General features: G+C 35.7%; 1 protein-coding gene across 2 annotated transcripts in view; it reads left to right on the top strand.

Moving 5' to 3' along the window:
• Nucleotides 1-18,515, top strand: part of LOC145294008 (DNA mismatch repair protein Msh6-like) — a 110,108-nt gene that overhangs the window by 72,089 nt on the left and 19,504 nt on the right. For both annotated transcript variants that reach the window (XM_080140964.1, XM_080140965.1), the window contains exons 25-29: nt 4,139-4,239; nt 9,472-9,701; nt 11,336-11,468; nt 11,962-12,060; nt 16,276-16,401. In XM_080140964.1, the coding sequence (XP_079997090.1) occupies nt 4,139-4,239; nt 9,472-9,701; nt 11,336-11,468; nt 11,962-12,060; nt 16,276-16,401 (689 nt within the window). The remainder of the gene's footprint in view (nt 1-4,138; nt 4,240-9,471; nt 9,702-11,335; nt 11,469-11,961; nt 12,061-16,275; nt 16,402-18,515) is intronic.

Genomic DNA, 18,515 nt, shown 5'->3' with positions numbered 1-18,515 from the left:
GTCATCTATGAGGCAACCTTTGAATCCTCAATTGCAATCTATGATTTAAGCATTTAATTTTCAACTTGCATACCAGGCAAAGATAGACCCTTTTATGGTGTAAATGAGGCATGTTGGGTCTACTTCCACCACTCAATCCGTGATCAGGATCATCATGTTTGTTACAAATTTAAAATCTGTTTGTAAGACAAAGACCTTGCTTACAAATGATCAACTCAATTGATAAGATATGTTTATCATTGTTATTTGCAAACATACTGATTCTTGGCTGAACACCACTTAACCTTGACTATCAGAAGCTGTCATTTTCACTAGTTCTTTTGAGAAAGGTATGAAGCCATCTTTATATCTCCAACACCCTATACAAGTAAACAGTATAGGTTAATTGGTGGGCTTTCCTGAGGCCACAATCCTAGTTAAAGAAAGGTCAGCCGATGGTCTACTTGTGTTGCATGTGTGATACTCTGCATAACCTCCTGTTCAGCTCCTTACCTAAACTGAAACTCTTTAAAAAATATGATGACAGTAATCTAAAAATAACCTTAAACCAGGCTTAGGGTCAAACAAATCCAACTTGCCTCCTCCCTTGAGGCTTGCATTCACGAACATCCGTGGGCTTAAAACTAATTTAGCTGATGTTGAAGCATTTCTCCTAATAAATACCCTGGATATCTTAGCACTAAGTGAGACTAATCTACACTCCTCCATCCCCTCTAACTACTTTAACATACCTGGATATTTCCCACTCTGCCGTAAGGATTCTGACAGACATATGCACAAACTTGGAGTTTACATTCGTAATACCCTTCCCTTGACTAGAGAAACAAACCTAGAATCGGATGATCAAGCCTTTATGTGCTTTAGACTTAACATGCAATACAACATTAGCTACTTTTACTTTCTCTACCGCTCTCTCTCTACCCAGGACTGCACCATAATAAACAAAGTCTCTGGCAGCATAGACACAGCACTCTTCCTCGACACTAGTGCACAAGTACATGTATTTGGTGACTTTAATGTCCACCACAAAAACTGGCTTGGATTTTCTACTTACACAGATGCAGCAGGCAGCACAACACATAACTTCTCTATATCTCACTCCTTATCACAAATGGTTACGTTCCCAACCCGTTTCCCTGACCAGCAAGAACACGCATCACTTTTAGATCTGTTTTTGATCACAGTTACCGATGATTGTATAACGAATGCCGACAGTCCACTTGGGAATGCTGATCATGCAGTGATAATGGTTGAAATCACCCTAAACTCTAGAGCCAAAACTGAAGAGCCAGTGCTCAAAACAACGAGATATTATAAAAAGGCTGACTGGGAAGCCATCAGAGATCTTATCAGAGACGCCCCATGGGAAAATATTTTTTCTCTTCCTGCTAAACAGTGCGCAAATGAGACCACTGAATGGTTCAAAACTGCAATTGAAGCACATGTCTCCATGCGAGAATTTTATAGCAAGCCCCATTCTCCTCAATGGTTTACTTCGACTTGCGCAACTGCCATTGCTCAAAGGCAGCATGCATACTGCAGATTTAACTGACATAAATCCAGTTCAAACAGACATAAGTATATAGAAGCTAGAAGTAACGTTAAGAAAGAAATAGTGACAGCTAAAAGAGAATTTACTGAAACCACTAAAAACGCATCGAAGCACAAAAATTAGGAAATCGTGACTTCTGGGAAATCTACAACAGTGTAGTAAATAATGGTCAATCAACAATTCCCCCACTAACCAACAATCACGAGGTTGTTTGCTCAGCAACCGAGAAGGCCAACATGCTTGCCAGTCGGTTTGCCTCAAACTCCACACTGGACCCTCCCAATTACCCCCTACCTGACTTTCCTAAGCGGACAGACGCCATGCTAAATGATCTGAAAATCACCCCTGCTCAGGTATATGCTATCATAAAAAACCTTTACACTTCAAAAGCATGCGGACCGATCTCATCCCAGCTGTGCTATTAAGAAAGTCCTCAGCTGAAGTAGCTCAAGTTCTCTCCAAACTCTACAACAAATGCCTTAATGAATCTTGCTTTCCGAGCTATTGGAAAACTGCTTCTGTGGTACCAGTATTCAAGAATTCTGGCGAAAGAATGGACCCATTAAATTATCGCCCCATTAGCCTCCTCCCACTTTTTGCCAAAATATTTGGGACCTTAATTAACCATGCTCTAGTCCATCACCTTACAGATGCTAAACTTCTGACTGGCCAAGAATATGGATTTAGACAAGCCCGTTCCACAGCAGACATCCTAACTGTAATCTCTGAACGTATATACCATTCACTGGACAAATCAGGAGGGTACAGCAGTAGCTTTCAATATATCTAAGGCTTTTGACAAGGTATGGCATGAGGGTCTCCTCAGAAAAATTAGATCATACGGTATCACTGGTAGAATACTAAACATAATTAAATCCTTCATAGATAAGAGAAAAATCCAGGTTGTCCTCGACGGTCGTACATCTAAACAATATTATATAAATGCGGGAGTGCTCCAAGAGTCTATCCTTGGACCTCTGTTGTTCCTAATATTCATAAATGACCTCCCCAACAAAATTGCCTCTGAGATGGGTATATATGCTGATGACATCACACTCTATAACAGGCACGACAGGAAAACAAATGAACACATATCTAAAGAAATGGCAGAAACACTAGAGGAAGACCTCCAATCTGTAGTGGAATGGGGACAAAAATGGATGGTCACGTTCAATGCCGCCAAGACTAAACTAGTTTCCTTCAATAATTACAAGAAACCTTCTCTACCACCAATAGCAATGGCCAGTGACTCCCTGTCTGAGAGTCCATCTTTCAAACTGCTTGGCCTAACGTTCACAGGAAACATGAGTTGGAAAAATTACATTGAAAGCATTGCCAGGGCTGCTGCAAAGAAGGTAAGCTCTCTCTACCGTGCTAGAAAATTACTAACACCCGAAAGTATCCTGTACCTCTATAAGGCCACCATTTGCCCATGTATGGAGTATTGCTGTCATGCTGGTGCATCTGCTACTAGTCTCTCGCTCCTAGACAAGGTTCAAAACAGTCGCCTATCTGATAGGCCCTGAACTGGCAGCCTCTGTCCCATCGACGAAATGTTGCATCCCTCTGCCTGTTCTACAAGTACTTTAATGGCGAATGCTCTGATGAACTTCAAGCACTTGTGCCCCCACGACGTAAACACCTTCGACAAACCTGACAGGCAGCTAAATCTCACCCTTACACAATAGAAATCCCTAGATGTAAGAGAGCCTCTACTCCAATAGTTTCTTCCCCAGAACCGCTAGACTTTGGAATTCCATTCCAGGTCCCTGCTTCCCCAACTGTACTGACGTGCAGAAGTTCAAGTATAACGTGAAAAGGCATCTTGCTGCCCAAATCCCCACATAGTACCCTAGTAGATGTTACCCCTGATAGTAGCCCCCTACACTAGAGTGGCAATGTGCCTTGTTTCGGGTGAAAATGTAATAATAAAAAATTAAAAAAATTAATCAATAACCTTTGATAGTTAATTATGAATTAAATATTAAAAAAGCATACCTTGCTTGTTTCAAATAAAATTCATATTGGAAGTTTTATCAATGATTAAAAAATAGAAGAAATAAATCAATTAACATGTAACATGTTTTTTAGTGTTCCACACATAGACACGCAGAAGAAACACATCTGTTTTTATTTACATGATCAGACACAGAGAGCAATTACACATAAACACTCGTTTATAGATAAGCAATCAAAGGGGAAATAACTCTGAGTTACTCAACAGCTTAACTTACATTTCAACTAAAATCAAATGAGAAGAGGCAACTCTTCACATCGCAGTTGTAGTCTTCACTGTATTAAAAACCCGACTAACATTGACAAATTTCTAATAAATAGTTCAAGCCTTGGTAGGGCAATTGCTCTATAAAAAAGAAAGTTCCGGAATAACACCAGTTCTTCTTGGCTTATTCCAGTTGTCTTGGACATAGTCAACCTCTTTGCAACTGCATCAAAGCAATCCATAATTTCTGGATCGTTTGGAGCTGGGCATAATCAATGCTGAGAAGTGTGGTTGGGAATTGCATGATCCTTGCTTCATTATAAACTCCACTCTTCATACTATGATTATTTACCTTTGTTTTCAAGGTATGGATTCTGAATATGATGAGGCTATGCAAGACATAAAGAACACAGAACGTGAGTTGGACAGTTATTTAGAAAGACAAAGGCAACGTCTTGGTTGCAGGGTAAGTCAGGGTTTTTTTTTATTAAAAGCAAAATAATATTGCTATATGCTATTTAAAAACGCTTCAAACACTATCATGTTTGTTTCGGTGCTTGTTTAGAAGTAATATTTTTAAAAAGTAAATTGCAGAAAAATCTTTATGGTGTATGGAACCATGATTTCATATTCTAAAAATTACTTTTTTTTTTTTTTTTTTTGTTATTAAGCCATGGTCATAAAACCATAAGCAATAGACAAAGGCTAATTAGGGAATGCATAAAACCTAGAAATATCACGATAGTTAGTCAATAAAAAATGCCAGAAATGTGATGGTGATACATGTTCATTCTCACAATTCTGAGGCAGCACACAATGCGAAAGGAGATTGCCGATACATCTCTGAGCAAACACCAGTGTGATTATGCAGAGGGTCTAATGTGAAAGTATATTATCATAAGTTTGGTCTGTTCTGCCGCAGCACAGGGCGATATTTAAACATTGTGTAGGGGCAAGAACTATGAAATAATCTGACTAGATTTTATAGAAAATTTTTTTTTTTTTTTTTTTTTTTTTTAATTTTCTTACGAATTTTAGCAATTTTAATAGTAAATTGTATCATTATAACAAGGCTGATTTTGATCTCTCTAGTTCGAATTGAGTTGTCTTGCCCTTCTTTATAAAACCTGGCGGATCAAAATCTTATATCTCACTTTTTTTTTTATAAAATTTGATTTTTTTTTTAGTTAAGCAAAAAATCTACTTTATGAATTTACGTTATTTTTGGAATATGAGATCTTTGTTTCTATACCAGGTATGTAAATTAAGATTTTTGTTTTAAGATTTTTCAGTATTTTTGTTTTGAAAATAGATTTAATTATAAATAAGAACTTTTGTTTTGTTTTGTTTGTTTTTTATTTATTCTTTGATGTTATATTACTAATAGGTGTATGATGACGAGAAAAACACAGGATGGACTTTTAACTGATTGTAATATTTAATTATTTATTTCCTAATAACTGTCAGTAAATGGTCTTCTGCTTAAGGTGTTCACAAAAGTTCAGTTTTAGTTCGTGGTAACACAGGTTGGGTTACAATGATAATAGTCATTAATTAATCAAGCAATTGTCCACCACCTCACAAATATTAAACTTCTCTGGCCAACAGTTTGAATTTAGGCAAGTCTGTTCTACTACAGATATCCTAATTGTAATCTCTGAACATATATACCATCCACTAGATATATTCAAGGCCTTTGACAGGGTATGGCACTATGGTCGTCTCATGAAAATTAAATCATATGGTATTACTGGACAAATACTTAAAATAATCAAATCTTTCTTAAATGAGAAAAGAATCTGGGTTGTCCTCAATGGTCGTATGTCAAAACAATATGATATAAATGTGGGTGTGCCTTTGAGGTCAATCCTTGGACCTTTTATTATTCCTGATATTCATAAATGACCTCCCTGTTAAAATTGTCTCTGAGATGGATATATTTGCTGATGACACCATGCTCTATAATAAACACAGAGGGAAAACGAACGAAAACTAAGAAAATCACCGAAACCTTAGAGAAAGACCTCCAGTCTGTTGTGAAATGGGCACATAAATAATTTGTGCCAAGATTAAGCTTCTTTCCTTTAATAATTACAAGAAACCTTCTCAACCACTGATAGCCATGGCTAATGATTCATTACCTGAAAGCTCTTCATTCAAACTTCTCAGTTTAACATTCACAAGGAACGTGAAATGGAATAAATATATCGAGGGGATTGCCAAAACTGCTTTGAAGAAGTTGGGCTCTCTCTACCAGCTTTAAAGTTATGTCTGAGAGTATCTTGTACCTATTAAGGCCACCATTCACCCATGCATCAAGTATTGTTGCCACATTTGGGCTGATGCATCTGCTACTAGTCTCTTACTCTTAGATAGGATTTAAATAAGAGTGGCCAACCTAATAGTTCCCACACTGTCAACCAAACTCCAATCTCTGTCCCATTACCAAAATTGTTGCATTCCTATGCCTATTTCATAAATATTTTAATGGAAGGTGCTCCTTACAAACTCCAACCTCTCTCTCCTCTCGATGTAAATATCCCAACTAACCAAACAGGCAGCAAAATCCCACCTTTACTGTAGATGCTGGAAAGTCTTCTACACTAATAATTTCTTTCCTCAAACTGCTAGACTTTGGAATTCCCTCCCGGGTCCCTGCTTCTCCGACTCTACTGAGATGCAGAAGTTCAAGTGTAATGTGAACAGATATCTTGCTGCTTAACTTCTTACATAGTACCTCTGCAAATTTTGTCCCAAATAGTAGCCACTTGCGTTCAAGTCGCGCTATGCTTTGTTTGTGGTGAAGAAAAAAATTTTTTTTTAATCTAAGATTTAAAAGAAAGATTAGAATCTTTAGAGATAAATTGAGCCAGTTTTCGACAGAGAGGGTCTTTTCTTTTTTCAGTGTTATTATGTACTAATTTGGAAAGGAAATGTGAATTAATTTCGGAAAGAAATTGTTTTAATAAGAGTTGTATGAGGTGCCTTCAATAAATTTCTAGACTTTTTTTCATATGGGGCACTTTTATTGATAATACGCACATGAAACTCTAGTCTCCTTCAAAGTAATCTCGCCCAGCTGCAATGCACTTATTTTATTGTTCAAACAACTTCTGGAAGGCTCCATGGAAGGAAGTACTCTTGTGTGAGCGTGTCAATGACCCTTGTCATAGCCTCTTCTCAATTGTCTCATAACAATAGCATCAAAGGTTTTCCTTAAGCTTAGGGAATAACCAAAAGTCACAGGGAGCAAGGTCTGGACCATAAGGAAGGTGAGGAACCGTCTTGATGCCCATCTTAGACAAATAGTCTGTGACAATGATGGTGCACCCTGGAACAAACTTTAAGTAAATTTTTCCCATCTTCAGTTCTTTGAATAATTGTGTGTACAGTTCCCACACTGGTATCAAACTGTGCACTTATTGTCTCTATAGACGCACAACAGTCCTTATCCATGAAGTTGTTTATTTGGTCAATCAACTCTGGTCTGGTCTAACTTCCTTTCTCTTCCTACACCTCTCATCATCCCTTACAGACTTGTTGCCTTCCTTGAATCTCTTAAACCACTCAAAAACTGATGCTCGATTCATGGCCCAAAAATTGTCTGAAGCATTTCATACATTTCTGTGGCATTTTTTCCAAGTTTAAAACAGAATTTTATTGCATATCATTCTTCTAAAGTGCTCTTACGTCCAGATTGCGTTTTTTGAAATTCACCAGCTGACAAAAAGGCTTTAGTAGGGTGTATTTCCCCCCCCCCCCTGTAGCTGAACCTGAAATCATAAAAATTAGTCATCTCATAGTATGTATAGCAATAACATACTGAATTTTCAAGAGTCTACAACAATTTTAAATGCCTGTATAAAAAAAAGTCTGGAAACTTATTGAAGGCATCTGGTATGTGTGTGTATGTCCAGTTAGAGCAGATTGGGGAGAGAGAGAGGGTAAAACGAGAAAGGAGGCAGAGGAAACAGATGAGTTTTAATAAAGATATGTTACACTATTGCCTCTGGCAATGCCAGGTAGCTCTGCTAGTAAACATAAACAACATGGATATCTTCAGTCTTTGTCTTTGTTTTTCCTTTTCATGAATGTATCTGAATACAAAATAAATTTTTCAATGAAATGCTGTCACTTATTTTATTTAACTATTGTGATCAATAAAAATGTTTTGTTTTATTCTTTGAGTTTTTTATGTTCATCTTTGGTGTGAGCTAACTAAAATGCACTTTGTCTTTGGATTAGGATCAAAGTGTTGTATTTCCTTCTTGACTGGAGAGGAAGAAGAGGTAGGGAGAAATTGAGAGAACTCGAAAGACTAGGGAACTAGAAATCGAAAGAGGTCTTAAAAATAATCTCACTTTTTAACTCTCTACTTTGTTATCTCTTTCGTTGTTGTCTGTCTACTAGGCAAGCCCCCATCTCCCCCAGGTAATTCTGAGTCGCCATGCTAGTATATAATGAAATATTGTTATTGAAAACTAAGACAATATGTATCAGACTCTAAATAGAAAAATAGGGTGAAAATAGAAGACAACAGAGATGCTGGTGCTATCTCTATATATTTACCTTATCGGTGCCTCTGTTTAGTCTTAAGAGATAATAGACACCCCCTGCAAAGGTAGCTGCACATGTAATTGTGAGGCAAGTTGCGCAATCTTCACCCACACCTCGCCTGAATCGGCACTGCTTTGGTCCAGTGGCAAGGAGAGGCACAAGACTGACTAGAAGCAAAGCTGAGATAAGTGGAGAGTACATACAGCACCTGGAATTCACAAATGGTCACCCAATTTTAATACTGACCCGGCTCAATGTTGCTTACCTTTGTTGCTCTAACGGGAACCGGTGTGTCGGTGTGATTATGCCGTATATATTTATCTTGTATAGTAACTAGCGAGGGGTACCCGGCGTTGCCCGGGTGTTTGGGGGAGGTTTAAAAAAAAAAGTAAGTATGAGGATCGAACCCGAACCGTTGAGGCAAAGTTGTGAAAAAAAAAAAACGTGCGACGTTAACCATTGCCCCCCACCGCGACATGCTTACGGAAACACGTTTGAATTTATTTAATTAGTTGGATTTAGCAGGTGCTCGTTTTAATGAGTTAATGAGGTCAGTTTGACTGCAGGATTTCATTTACTGCTGAACGCTTTTTTCCTCGCCCCCAAGATGTTATAGGAAAAAGACTAACCCACATGCGGCGAGCGACAAATATTGAATATTTATCTTCCCGAAATCGACCAAATTAAATAGACAGGCGAGCTTCGTTGTTAACTGTGAGATATTACGATTTGTATGTGATATAAAAAGTTTTAAAAAGTTGTGAACCGACCGACCGACCACTTCTGAAAGAAGCCTTTTGTAGACACACAGAAAAAGCGAACACACATACATACATACATACATTTTCGCTTTTATATTTATAGATAATAAATCTATGCATATTCTACTAGCAGGCCACCCGGCATTACCTGGTCGGAAAATATATTTTAATTTTTGCAGATTTCGTATTTATCATTATAAAGGCAATTCTCTATTGATTATTATATTGTACCCAATATATAGTAGTAGTTGCCTGGAGTGAAGTGATAAAAAAATGGATGTTCAGCAGTGTTTACTGTATCTGCTAGGGGTCTTGGAATTTATTATTTAAAATGTATTTTAATTGACTGCTGTGTCTTTTTCTTTATTTCTTTTCTCTAGTCCATTGTGTATTGGGGCACAGGCAAAAACCGTTACCAAATGGAAGTTCCAGAAAGTGCATCTAAACGTGTTCCTGACGAATATGAAGTGATGTCATCCAAGAAAGGCTGGAAACGGTACCGAACGAGAGAAATTGAACAGCTTTTTGCCAAAATGACCGACGCTGAAGACAGAAAAGCTGCAGCCCTAAAAGACACCATGCGTCGAGTTTTCCATAAATTTGATACCGAGTAAGCCTTGTTAATACGAAAATTCAGAACCAACAAATCAAAAAGTTATCCGATAAAGCAAAACTATATTTTTGGAGATCTATCTTGATTATTGTTATCAATAATTTTCTTTATAGATTTTGGAAAGGACTACTCTTGATGATTTGTCAACTGTTATATTCAGCCACTTACAAATTGAATTGGTTATTTTCACCAATAAAATTATGTTCATCTTTGATTGGTCATAGCTATTATATAATCAAGCTAATATTTTTTTGCTTTTAAGCTCTTGTATCTTGGCTGCAGATATCAATCTCTAGATATTAGACTTCTTTTTTTTTACAAGGAAATCACCACTTACCAAGGCTCGAAGGCCACTCGAGGATAAGGGTTAATGTGTGTACGGTGGTAGTGTCATGAACTGTGATAGTATGTGTAGCTTAAAAGCAAATTATTAGGGTTATCATGACCTAGGGGTCCAAATGAAGATTTACCTTTAAAAAGTTGATTTTTCAGGAATATTTGAGTACGGTATGAACAAATATTGCAGTTAAATTTGTTGCCGGCAAGTACTTTTTATGATATTAAGACCTTCATATTCCCAATTGTAAGTGGCTGCCTTTTTTTTTCTTCATAAGACACTTCATGCATGTTCCAAGTAATAAAACCCCTTCCTCCTCATGTTAAATATGGCAACCAGTGAAAACAATAGGGAATACGTTGGATAATAAAGGTCTTAATAGTTTAAGAACTACTTGCCTGTGACAAATTTAAGTGTAATATTCATTCATACCAGACCTGAATACCCCTAGAATCAACTTTTTAATGGTGGGTCCTCTAGGTCAAATTGACTGCTATTCGTTGGAATTTTTAAAACAAACTTAGAAACAAAATTGTTCAATTGAACTTAAAAAGCTTACAAGTAAACCTATTAAGCTTGAAATTTAAAAAAAAAAAAAAATTAAAAGTAAATTTATAGTATGAATAATAGGCTGTTAGTTTTCATAAATAAATGCTTAAAAACAGAGCTGTTGGCTTGAATTAATATAATAATAAAAAAAAAAAAGTTTAAAAGTAAAGTCAACATGTAAAAAAAAGGAAAGCAAATTTAAAAGCAAAACTCTGGCAGTAAATAACTGTAACATGATAAACCAACTACAAAAAAATGGTGCAGTAGCTTACAAATCAGCAGGAAAATATTAGACAACTAATAAGAGGAAGATGGCCAGGATAAAAAAATATCAAAAAATCTGTTAAACATGGTCACTTGAAAAAAACAAAAAAAAAAAAAAAAAACAAGATATTGGCTATTGTTGAGATGGTTTGTTCCCTGTGCAGTACTAGGAGGTTTACCTCCTGCCTTTGAGAAAGGTTAGTTTTTTTGCTAATTATTTGAGCCGCCCCCTACCAGAGGCTGTCCAGGCATTTGTTTTACAAGCCAGGGTGCTCTTCCTCTTGGTCGTTGGCTCTTCAAATTCCACTTTCCGACTCTTATGTCACATCATTCCATTGTGGGAGTAAGATAGATATTGGTTTTAATAAATTAATAAGATAGTAAACATGTAGGTTAGAAAAGTCTATTTTCCAATATATTTTTGTGCTTGCAGTGATTGACTTGTCATAATAGAAAGTTACACTTTGAATTTTTTCCTCAGTTACAAATTATGGGACCAAGCTACTCAATGCCTTGCCGTATTAGATGTGCTATTGTGCATGGCAGAATACAGTCGCTGTGGCGATGGTACCATCTGCAGACCAGAATTCCAAATGCCAAAACCTGGGGAGAAGGTTAGTAAAAAGTGAACTTTTTTTTTTTTTTTTTTTTTTCCAGATTAGAGTTGAATAAAAGTTGAAGTTTTGTAGTTCAATGATGATAAATTAAGCATTTGGATTTTTAAAGCAACAAATTTTATAGGTAATATTTAAGTAAAAAAATAATTTGAATAAATATTGACAAGGCTTCATTTTTTGTAAATTATCTTCTAAAAAGAGTTTCTTTCGATTGACTTTATGCGCATAACTAAGCTCTTAAGGAATTGAGCCAATGTTTTTTCCTCTTTTAATTTTGTTCAAAATTTATTTATAGAGAAAAAAAAAGTAAAAATCAAATTAAAGAATGATTTTTTTGCTAAAGAATAACAATTTTATTTGAATATTTTTTACAGGCATCCAGAAAACATAGGAAAAGATGCTGAAGGTGACATTTTTTTCATGTTGTTTGGAAGCCTGTGAACTTGTTAATTATTATTTTAAGATTTTGTTTGCAAATCTAACCCAACAGCCTCATCTTGAGATCAGAGAAGGTCGTCATCCGTGTATTACTCGTACGTCAGCAGGGGACGACTTTATTCCAAACGACACCTTAATTGGAATTAAAGATGTAAGTACAGAAACTTTTGCTCTTTTTGCAATGACAATTAGTGATAGGACGACTGCACTATTTTTCCTGATTCCAATATAATTACTGATTCTGTTCTAAATTCCTGATATTGATTCTTTTAAAACTAAATATTTAGTTAGATTTTTTATTTTTGGATTACCGTAAAAACCCATGTAATGTGTTCATATATTTTCACAAACATAAAATTACACTTGTAGTCTAATAAAAAAAAAAATATATATATATATTTTTTATTTATTTATTTATTTATTTATTTTTATGAGTCACTACATAAAGTCTGAAGGCCACTAGAGGGTAAGGGTTAATGAATGAGTGCACCATAGTCATTGGGACAATAGCGCAGTAATCATTATTTAAAGAATAAATATTTATCATTTTATCATTAGTACTAGAAATGGAAAATTAAGTTACAAAAAAAAACGCAATTAAAAGAATCGTTTTTGGAATCAGAAAATGGGCACAAATGTTTCCGATTCTGATACCCCAAAAGTTCTGATGTTTCCACTTCCATGGGATGATTCCAATATTTTCCTGATTCGGATACAAGTGCCGATTTTGTTCTAAATTCATGATACTGATTCCAATTCTTTTAACACCTCTAAATAATTAGTGAAAGAGTTATTTTTTCTTTTTCATTTTTGGATTAACATAAAATCTCTTGTAATGTATGCATATAGTTTTGCAAACATAAAAATACACCTTTAGTGGGTTATTTATATATTTTAGTTTTACTAAAGTAAATATTTAAATAATATTTATCATTTTATCATTAGTCCAAAAACTGAAAAATAAGTTAAACAAAAAAAAACAGCAATTAAAATCAATTGGAATCAGAAAATAGACACAAATGTTTTCGATTCTGATAGCCCCAAAATTTCTGATATTCCTGATTTCAATTAATCATTCTAATACTTATAAAAATATAAAAAAATAATTTGAACATATTTTTTTATATATATATGGTAGCCATTAATCTTTAATGTTTCTCTAGTTCTTCCAAACACTAGTCCAATCTAATAACAATATATCCTCACTGGCAATAGCATCTACAATGCAGTGTTGTAGAGTTGGAAGGCATAAAGTCTGTAGAGGTGTAGTTACCGTTATTGGAGATTGACGGTTATCGCCAATCTTAGGCTGCGTGTTCATTTACTAGAAGGTTGAAGGTTGTCGTGATTCAGACAGCGTAATAAAACAACAGTAAAGAGCATGATTTACGAGTACCATTAAGATTTAGAATAAAGCATGCTAAAACAGTTGCGTATTTACATATATACAGGAGACATTTATTTATATAGAAGTATAGAAGAATACAAGATATGTGGGTGTATGCACGTTATGTATATTTCATGGATGAAGTTATTTGTCCGTTATAAACTTTATTCCATAACGAGTTCATTGTACGTACGTGTGTATGAAGCAGAATGTTCATTGCGTGTGCATACGTGTGTCTGGATTCCTTGAATGTTCATTGTGTATGTGGGTGTATACGTGAGTTCATCCTTACCTTGAAAGGATTACACAGCTGTCGAGGCATGTTAAAAGCATGTCTTTCACATGGACAAGAAGAAACGTTACCTCAACAGCAAGCGACAGAAGAGAGAGAGAGAGGCGAAAGTAGATGGAAGTAGATACACAGGAAGTGGAGAACGCCACCTGTTAGACAAACAGGAATTACAACAAGGGTAGGTAACTGGTGTGTATTTGAAAGTGTATGCGTGGGTAAACGCATATTAAATCAAAAGGCATGTGCCCATAAGTCTGACTCCTAGGATTCCAAAAATTCAGATTCCTCAAAGTTTTCCTTTATTCATAGATTAAAAAATCTGACTCTGAGCATTTTTACGAGTTTGACGCCAAAATGCTGATACAGTATCCTGTCATAATCTTTTTCCACTTGCTTTTCCCTTCAGTCATTCTTTTTGGTAGTTCATTCTTTACATTGTAGGGGAGATTCTGTTTTTCTATCACCTATTCTAGAATCACTTATTCAAATCTAAATTGTTACTCTTTGTATTACAGGACGGGCACTAAAAAAAAACAGGAAATTTGTCAAATGGTAATTTTTACAAAAGCGGGAAATTTTTATTTGTTTCATTTTTCTTACCTCCCATTTCCTTTGGAGGCAAAATAGCAGCTACCAGGACCTCATTTCAAAATTGCAACAATATTATCAAACAGATGTTTGTAATCATTGAAAAAAAGGTTTGGTAACACAGATATTTTCTCAGTTGTCAAATCACTTTTGAAAAAGCTAATCACCCGCCTTTGAAAGTTTCAAAGTTGTTTTCTGCTGCCTCAATCCATAATGTGGGAATCAAAATCAAAGAAGTGAATAAGACAGATGCAATAAAAATCAAACAATAAAATTTATACCCTCAAATTTCCCAGTGACCACTTTTTAGATGTCTGGTGTTGCAAAACTAACCTACTGACCTATTTCAATTGTATGCATACAATGATGTTTTAGCATTGGTAGGTGCACTTGTAGCAGTCATGGCATCCTTTGGTGTTGCATCATATCTATAGACTGCTTCTGCCATCGTGCATTGTTTTTTTTGTTTTTTTTGCCACGATCCTCTACACACTTCAGTGGCACCACTCTGCTATGCCATTGCCAGTTGGCACATATGCACATTGGTGTCTGAGCCAGATCCTCGACTCACCTACAAAACACCTGAACTCCTCACTGCAGGAAGTCATAAGTAAAATATGGGACTCTAATTCACGGATGAAACTGGAGAAATCCTGTCTTATTAATGGGCGGCAGATCGCAAACCTCGTCGGTCCACAATCAATCGGGGTGAGGAAGTGCTGGCTGCCATAGTGGGTTATGTCCATACCTATTTGTCTCCAAGTTATCTACTCCCAGTCAACCTTTCCGCCATCTAGCCAGGGCGAAGTCGATTGACTGGCATATCAACTGCACAAAATAACATATCCGTCTCACTCTGGGGTGCCTACTGATGTGGTGTATCTTCCTGATTTCGTCTGCCATCTCGATAGAGGCAGCACATAATAATGGTACTGGCTCAGCTTCCTTCTTCATGGCGTCATACCATCTCTTTGGCACCCAAGTGAGCCTATCAGCAAGGTTGCAATTTGAAGTGACCGGTACCGCATCCACAGACAGGTTGTACTCTGTTACTAGCCTTTTTACGGTCTCCAAACACCATCTGATCAACGTCTCAGTGTCTGCCTTAGTGAGCACCCTGGTCTCGCCTGTCAGTGTGTCCCATATCCAGTGGTACACGCATAGCGAATCAGTGTGTATGCGTAATTTCCTGACTTTCCACTGGAGTGCCTGGTTGATGCCTTGATCCTTTCATAATTCTGTTTTTCTTCAGGACTAAGCTGTTGATATACCGCAAAAGCCCAACAGGACAGTTGTAGAGGATTCACGTGTTCAATGCTTTTCGTGCTACACAACAGACAATGCAGTTCCATCTTCTCCACCTATTAAGTACTGGGGTCGAGCCATCGAATTCTGGTATTAATTTAAGGTCGAACTTGTCCCCCATTACACCAAAATAGCTTGCAGTTAAATGGGCTGATATTTTGGGAGAAAAAAAAAGGGAAACCTAAAAATAACACAAGTTCACGGATAGAATTTGTCATTGTATTTCCTCCTCACAACTTTCTCTCTCAACTTCCAGCACGTGTCTGTCTCCCCTTACCTCTGTCAATAGGCGTTTTATTAAAAAAAAAAAAACTGACTGCATTTCATTTGCATATGTGTGTGGTGGGCGGTGTGATCTCGTGCGATTCCATAAGACCACGTCTTATAAAGCCATGGCAGCATCTTTAATATCTCTCTCTCCTCTCTCTCCCTCAGATCCTACCTGAAGGTAGGTAGTATAGCCACACAAGGCACACACACATGGGCACTAGTTTCTTTGATTATAACATTCTACAAAGATGTAGAACAATTCAAAAAGCAGGGTCAGTGTGCATGGTAAAGTCATAGGAAGAAGTGGTAAGGATGGACTTGAGAGAAAGAGGGATAAACTAGAAGTAAGCTAGTTTGAAAGACAATTTCTAGAAGTCATCCAACACATGTAAAACTGATGTTAAATTGAATATGATTTTTTTTTTCTGAAGAAAAATGTGCGCGTTTTATTGTCTGAAAAAAATAATAATTTTGGCATTTACATTCTTGTTTTTCGTTTTTCTACGTAAAACTGGTTATTGCAGGAATCTGACATGGAGACAGATGATAGTGCCTCTGATGGTCTTGTGGTTTTAGTTACTGGTCCAAACATGGGTGGAAAATCAACATTAATGCGACAAGTGGGACTTATTGTTATAATGGCGCAAATGGTAAGAAAAACTTTCAGTGTTTTTTTTGGGGGGGGGGGGCTCTTGATATGGTGAAACTTTCCGAGAATACATTTAAAAACTAAGACCTGCACTTCATGATATCTGTTGATGCTTTCAAATTGAAATAATAATAAAAAAAATGACATTTTATTTTATTTGTAAATGAATTCAGTTACTTTTTTTTTCTTATGATTATTAAACAATCAATTTTAACACTATATTAAAAAGGATTGTGAGAAAAAAAGTAATTAATTTGTAGGTTCTTCGTTAATGTAGCGAAAATTGAAATATTGAATTTCAAGTAAAATTAATTGTATCTATTTAATTGTCATGTCGCAATAATAATAATAAAAAAAAAAAACAAATTGCGAAAAATGATAAGGTAGAAAATTAATGAAAAGTATTTAAAGATAATTAGCAGAAATTAATTTTTACTAAATTAGCCGAAGATTTTTCAGTTTTCAGAAATTTTTTTTTTTTTTTTTTTTTTTTTTTTTTTTTCAAAACTCAATTTTCACTAATTGTTTTCGAAAACTATTTTCATTAATAATTTCGGGTAAAAATTCACCCTCCCCTCTAAATCATCTCCTACAAAACAACATCAAAATAACGGAGACAAAAAATATTGCGAATCTTCCTGCTGAAACCTTTCAAAACAATTCTTCCAGCAAAAATTACAGTCAATCCTTCCAAAAGATAAAACAAGATACAGAAAAAAAGATAAATAAATTAAATTTCAACTCCAACAACAAAGAAGAATACAACTATCCTTTTACTAAAAATGAACTCTTAAAAGCCACAAACGAAGCACATAATACAGCTACTGGGGCAGATGAGATACATTATGAGTTTCTGAAACAACTTCCTTCCAAATCTATAACACATCTTTTAAACATGCTCAACAAAATATGGTTCAAGGGAAAACTACCCAATAGCTGGAAACATGCTATCGTGATCCCCATCCCTAAACCAGAGAAAGACAATTCAGATCCACAAAATTTCAGACCAATTGCATTGACAAGTTGTCTCTGCAAAACATTTGAAAGAATGATAAATAAACGACTGAATTGGTATCTGGAAACGAACGACTCAATTGCCAATCTACAAAGTGGTTTTAGAAACAAGAGGAACAATGGACAACATAGTCCAATTGGAGACCTTTATCAAAGAAGCATTCATTAAAAAATAACATGCAAAAGCTGTCTTTTTTGATTTAGAAAAGGCATATGATACAACATGGCAACAGGGTATAATTAAAGACCTTTACAACCTTGGATTAAAGGGCAGACTACCCATACTGATAAAAGATTTTCTATCTGATAGAAGTTTTAAAGTAAGAATCGGACCCACCCTATCAGACACAAAAATACAGGAAGAAGGAGTCCCACAAGGATGCATTTTATCAGTTACGCTATTTAATATAAAAATTAATGTCGTAAATTGTCTAAACAATGAGATAAATGGCTCCTTATATGTGGATGACCTTGTAATCTGCCATAGATCCAAAAATATTCATACTTCAGAACGCCAACTACAAATGTGCATAAACAAACTAACACAATGGATGACAGAAAATGGCTTTAAATTTTCAACAACTAAAACTAAATGTGTCCATTTCTGTAATCATAGAAAAATGCACAATGCCCCTGTTCTCGATCTAAAAGGATCAAAAATTGAAATAGCTGATCAACATAAATTTTTGGGACTTATTTTTGATAAAAAAACTCTCCTTCATCCCTCACTTAAAATATTAAAACAAAAATGTTTCAAGACTCTACAACTATTAAGGGTTATAGCAAATACTGAGTGGGGATCAGATTGCTCATCACTCTTAAAATTATATAGAACTCTGATAAGAACCAAACTAGATTATGGAAGCTTCATATATGGTTTAAGCAGAAAAAGTTACATTAAAACTCTAGATTCTATCCATCACACAGGATTAAGACTTGCCCTGGGCGCATTCAAAACCTCTCCGACAGAAAGCTTATATGCTGAAGCCTATGAACCTCCACTAAAATTGAGACGTGAAAAATTAGACTTACAATATTATCTAAAACTAAAATCAAACCCCAAAAATTCTGCCTATCAATGCACTTTCAATCCCAACTACA

The sequence above is a fragment of the Euprymna scolopes genome, chromosome 15, assembly GCF_053919585.1.
Source record: "Euprymna scolopes isolate OS-2025 chromosome 15, ASM5391958v1, whole genome shotgun sequence".
In the NCBI taxonomy this organism is placed as follows: domain Eukaryota; kingdom Metazoa; phylum Mollusca; class Cephalopoda; order Sepiida; family Sepiolidae; genus Euprymna; species Euprymna scolopes.
The sequence above is the reverse complement of the archived record's forward strand: the minus strand, read 5'-3'. Positions and strand labels throughout refer to the sequence as shown.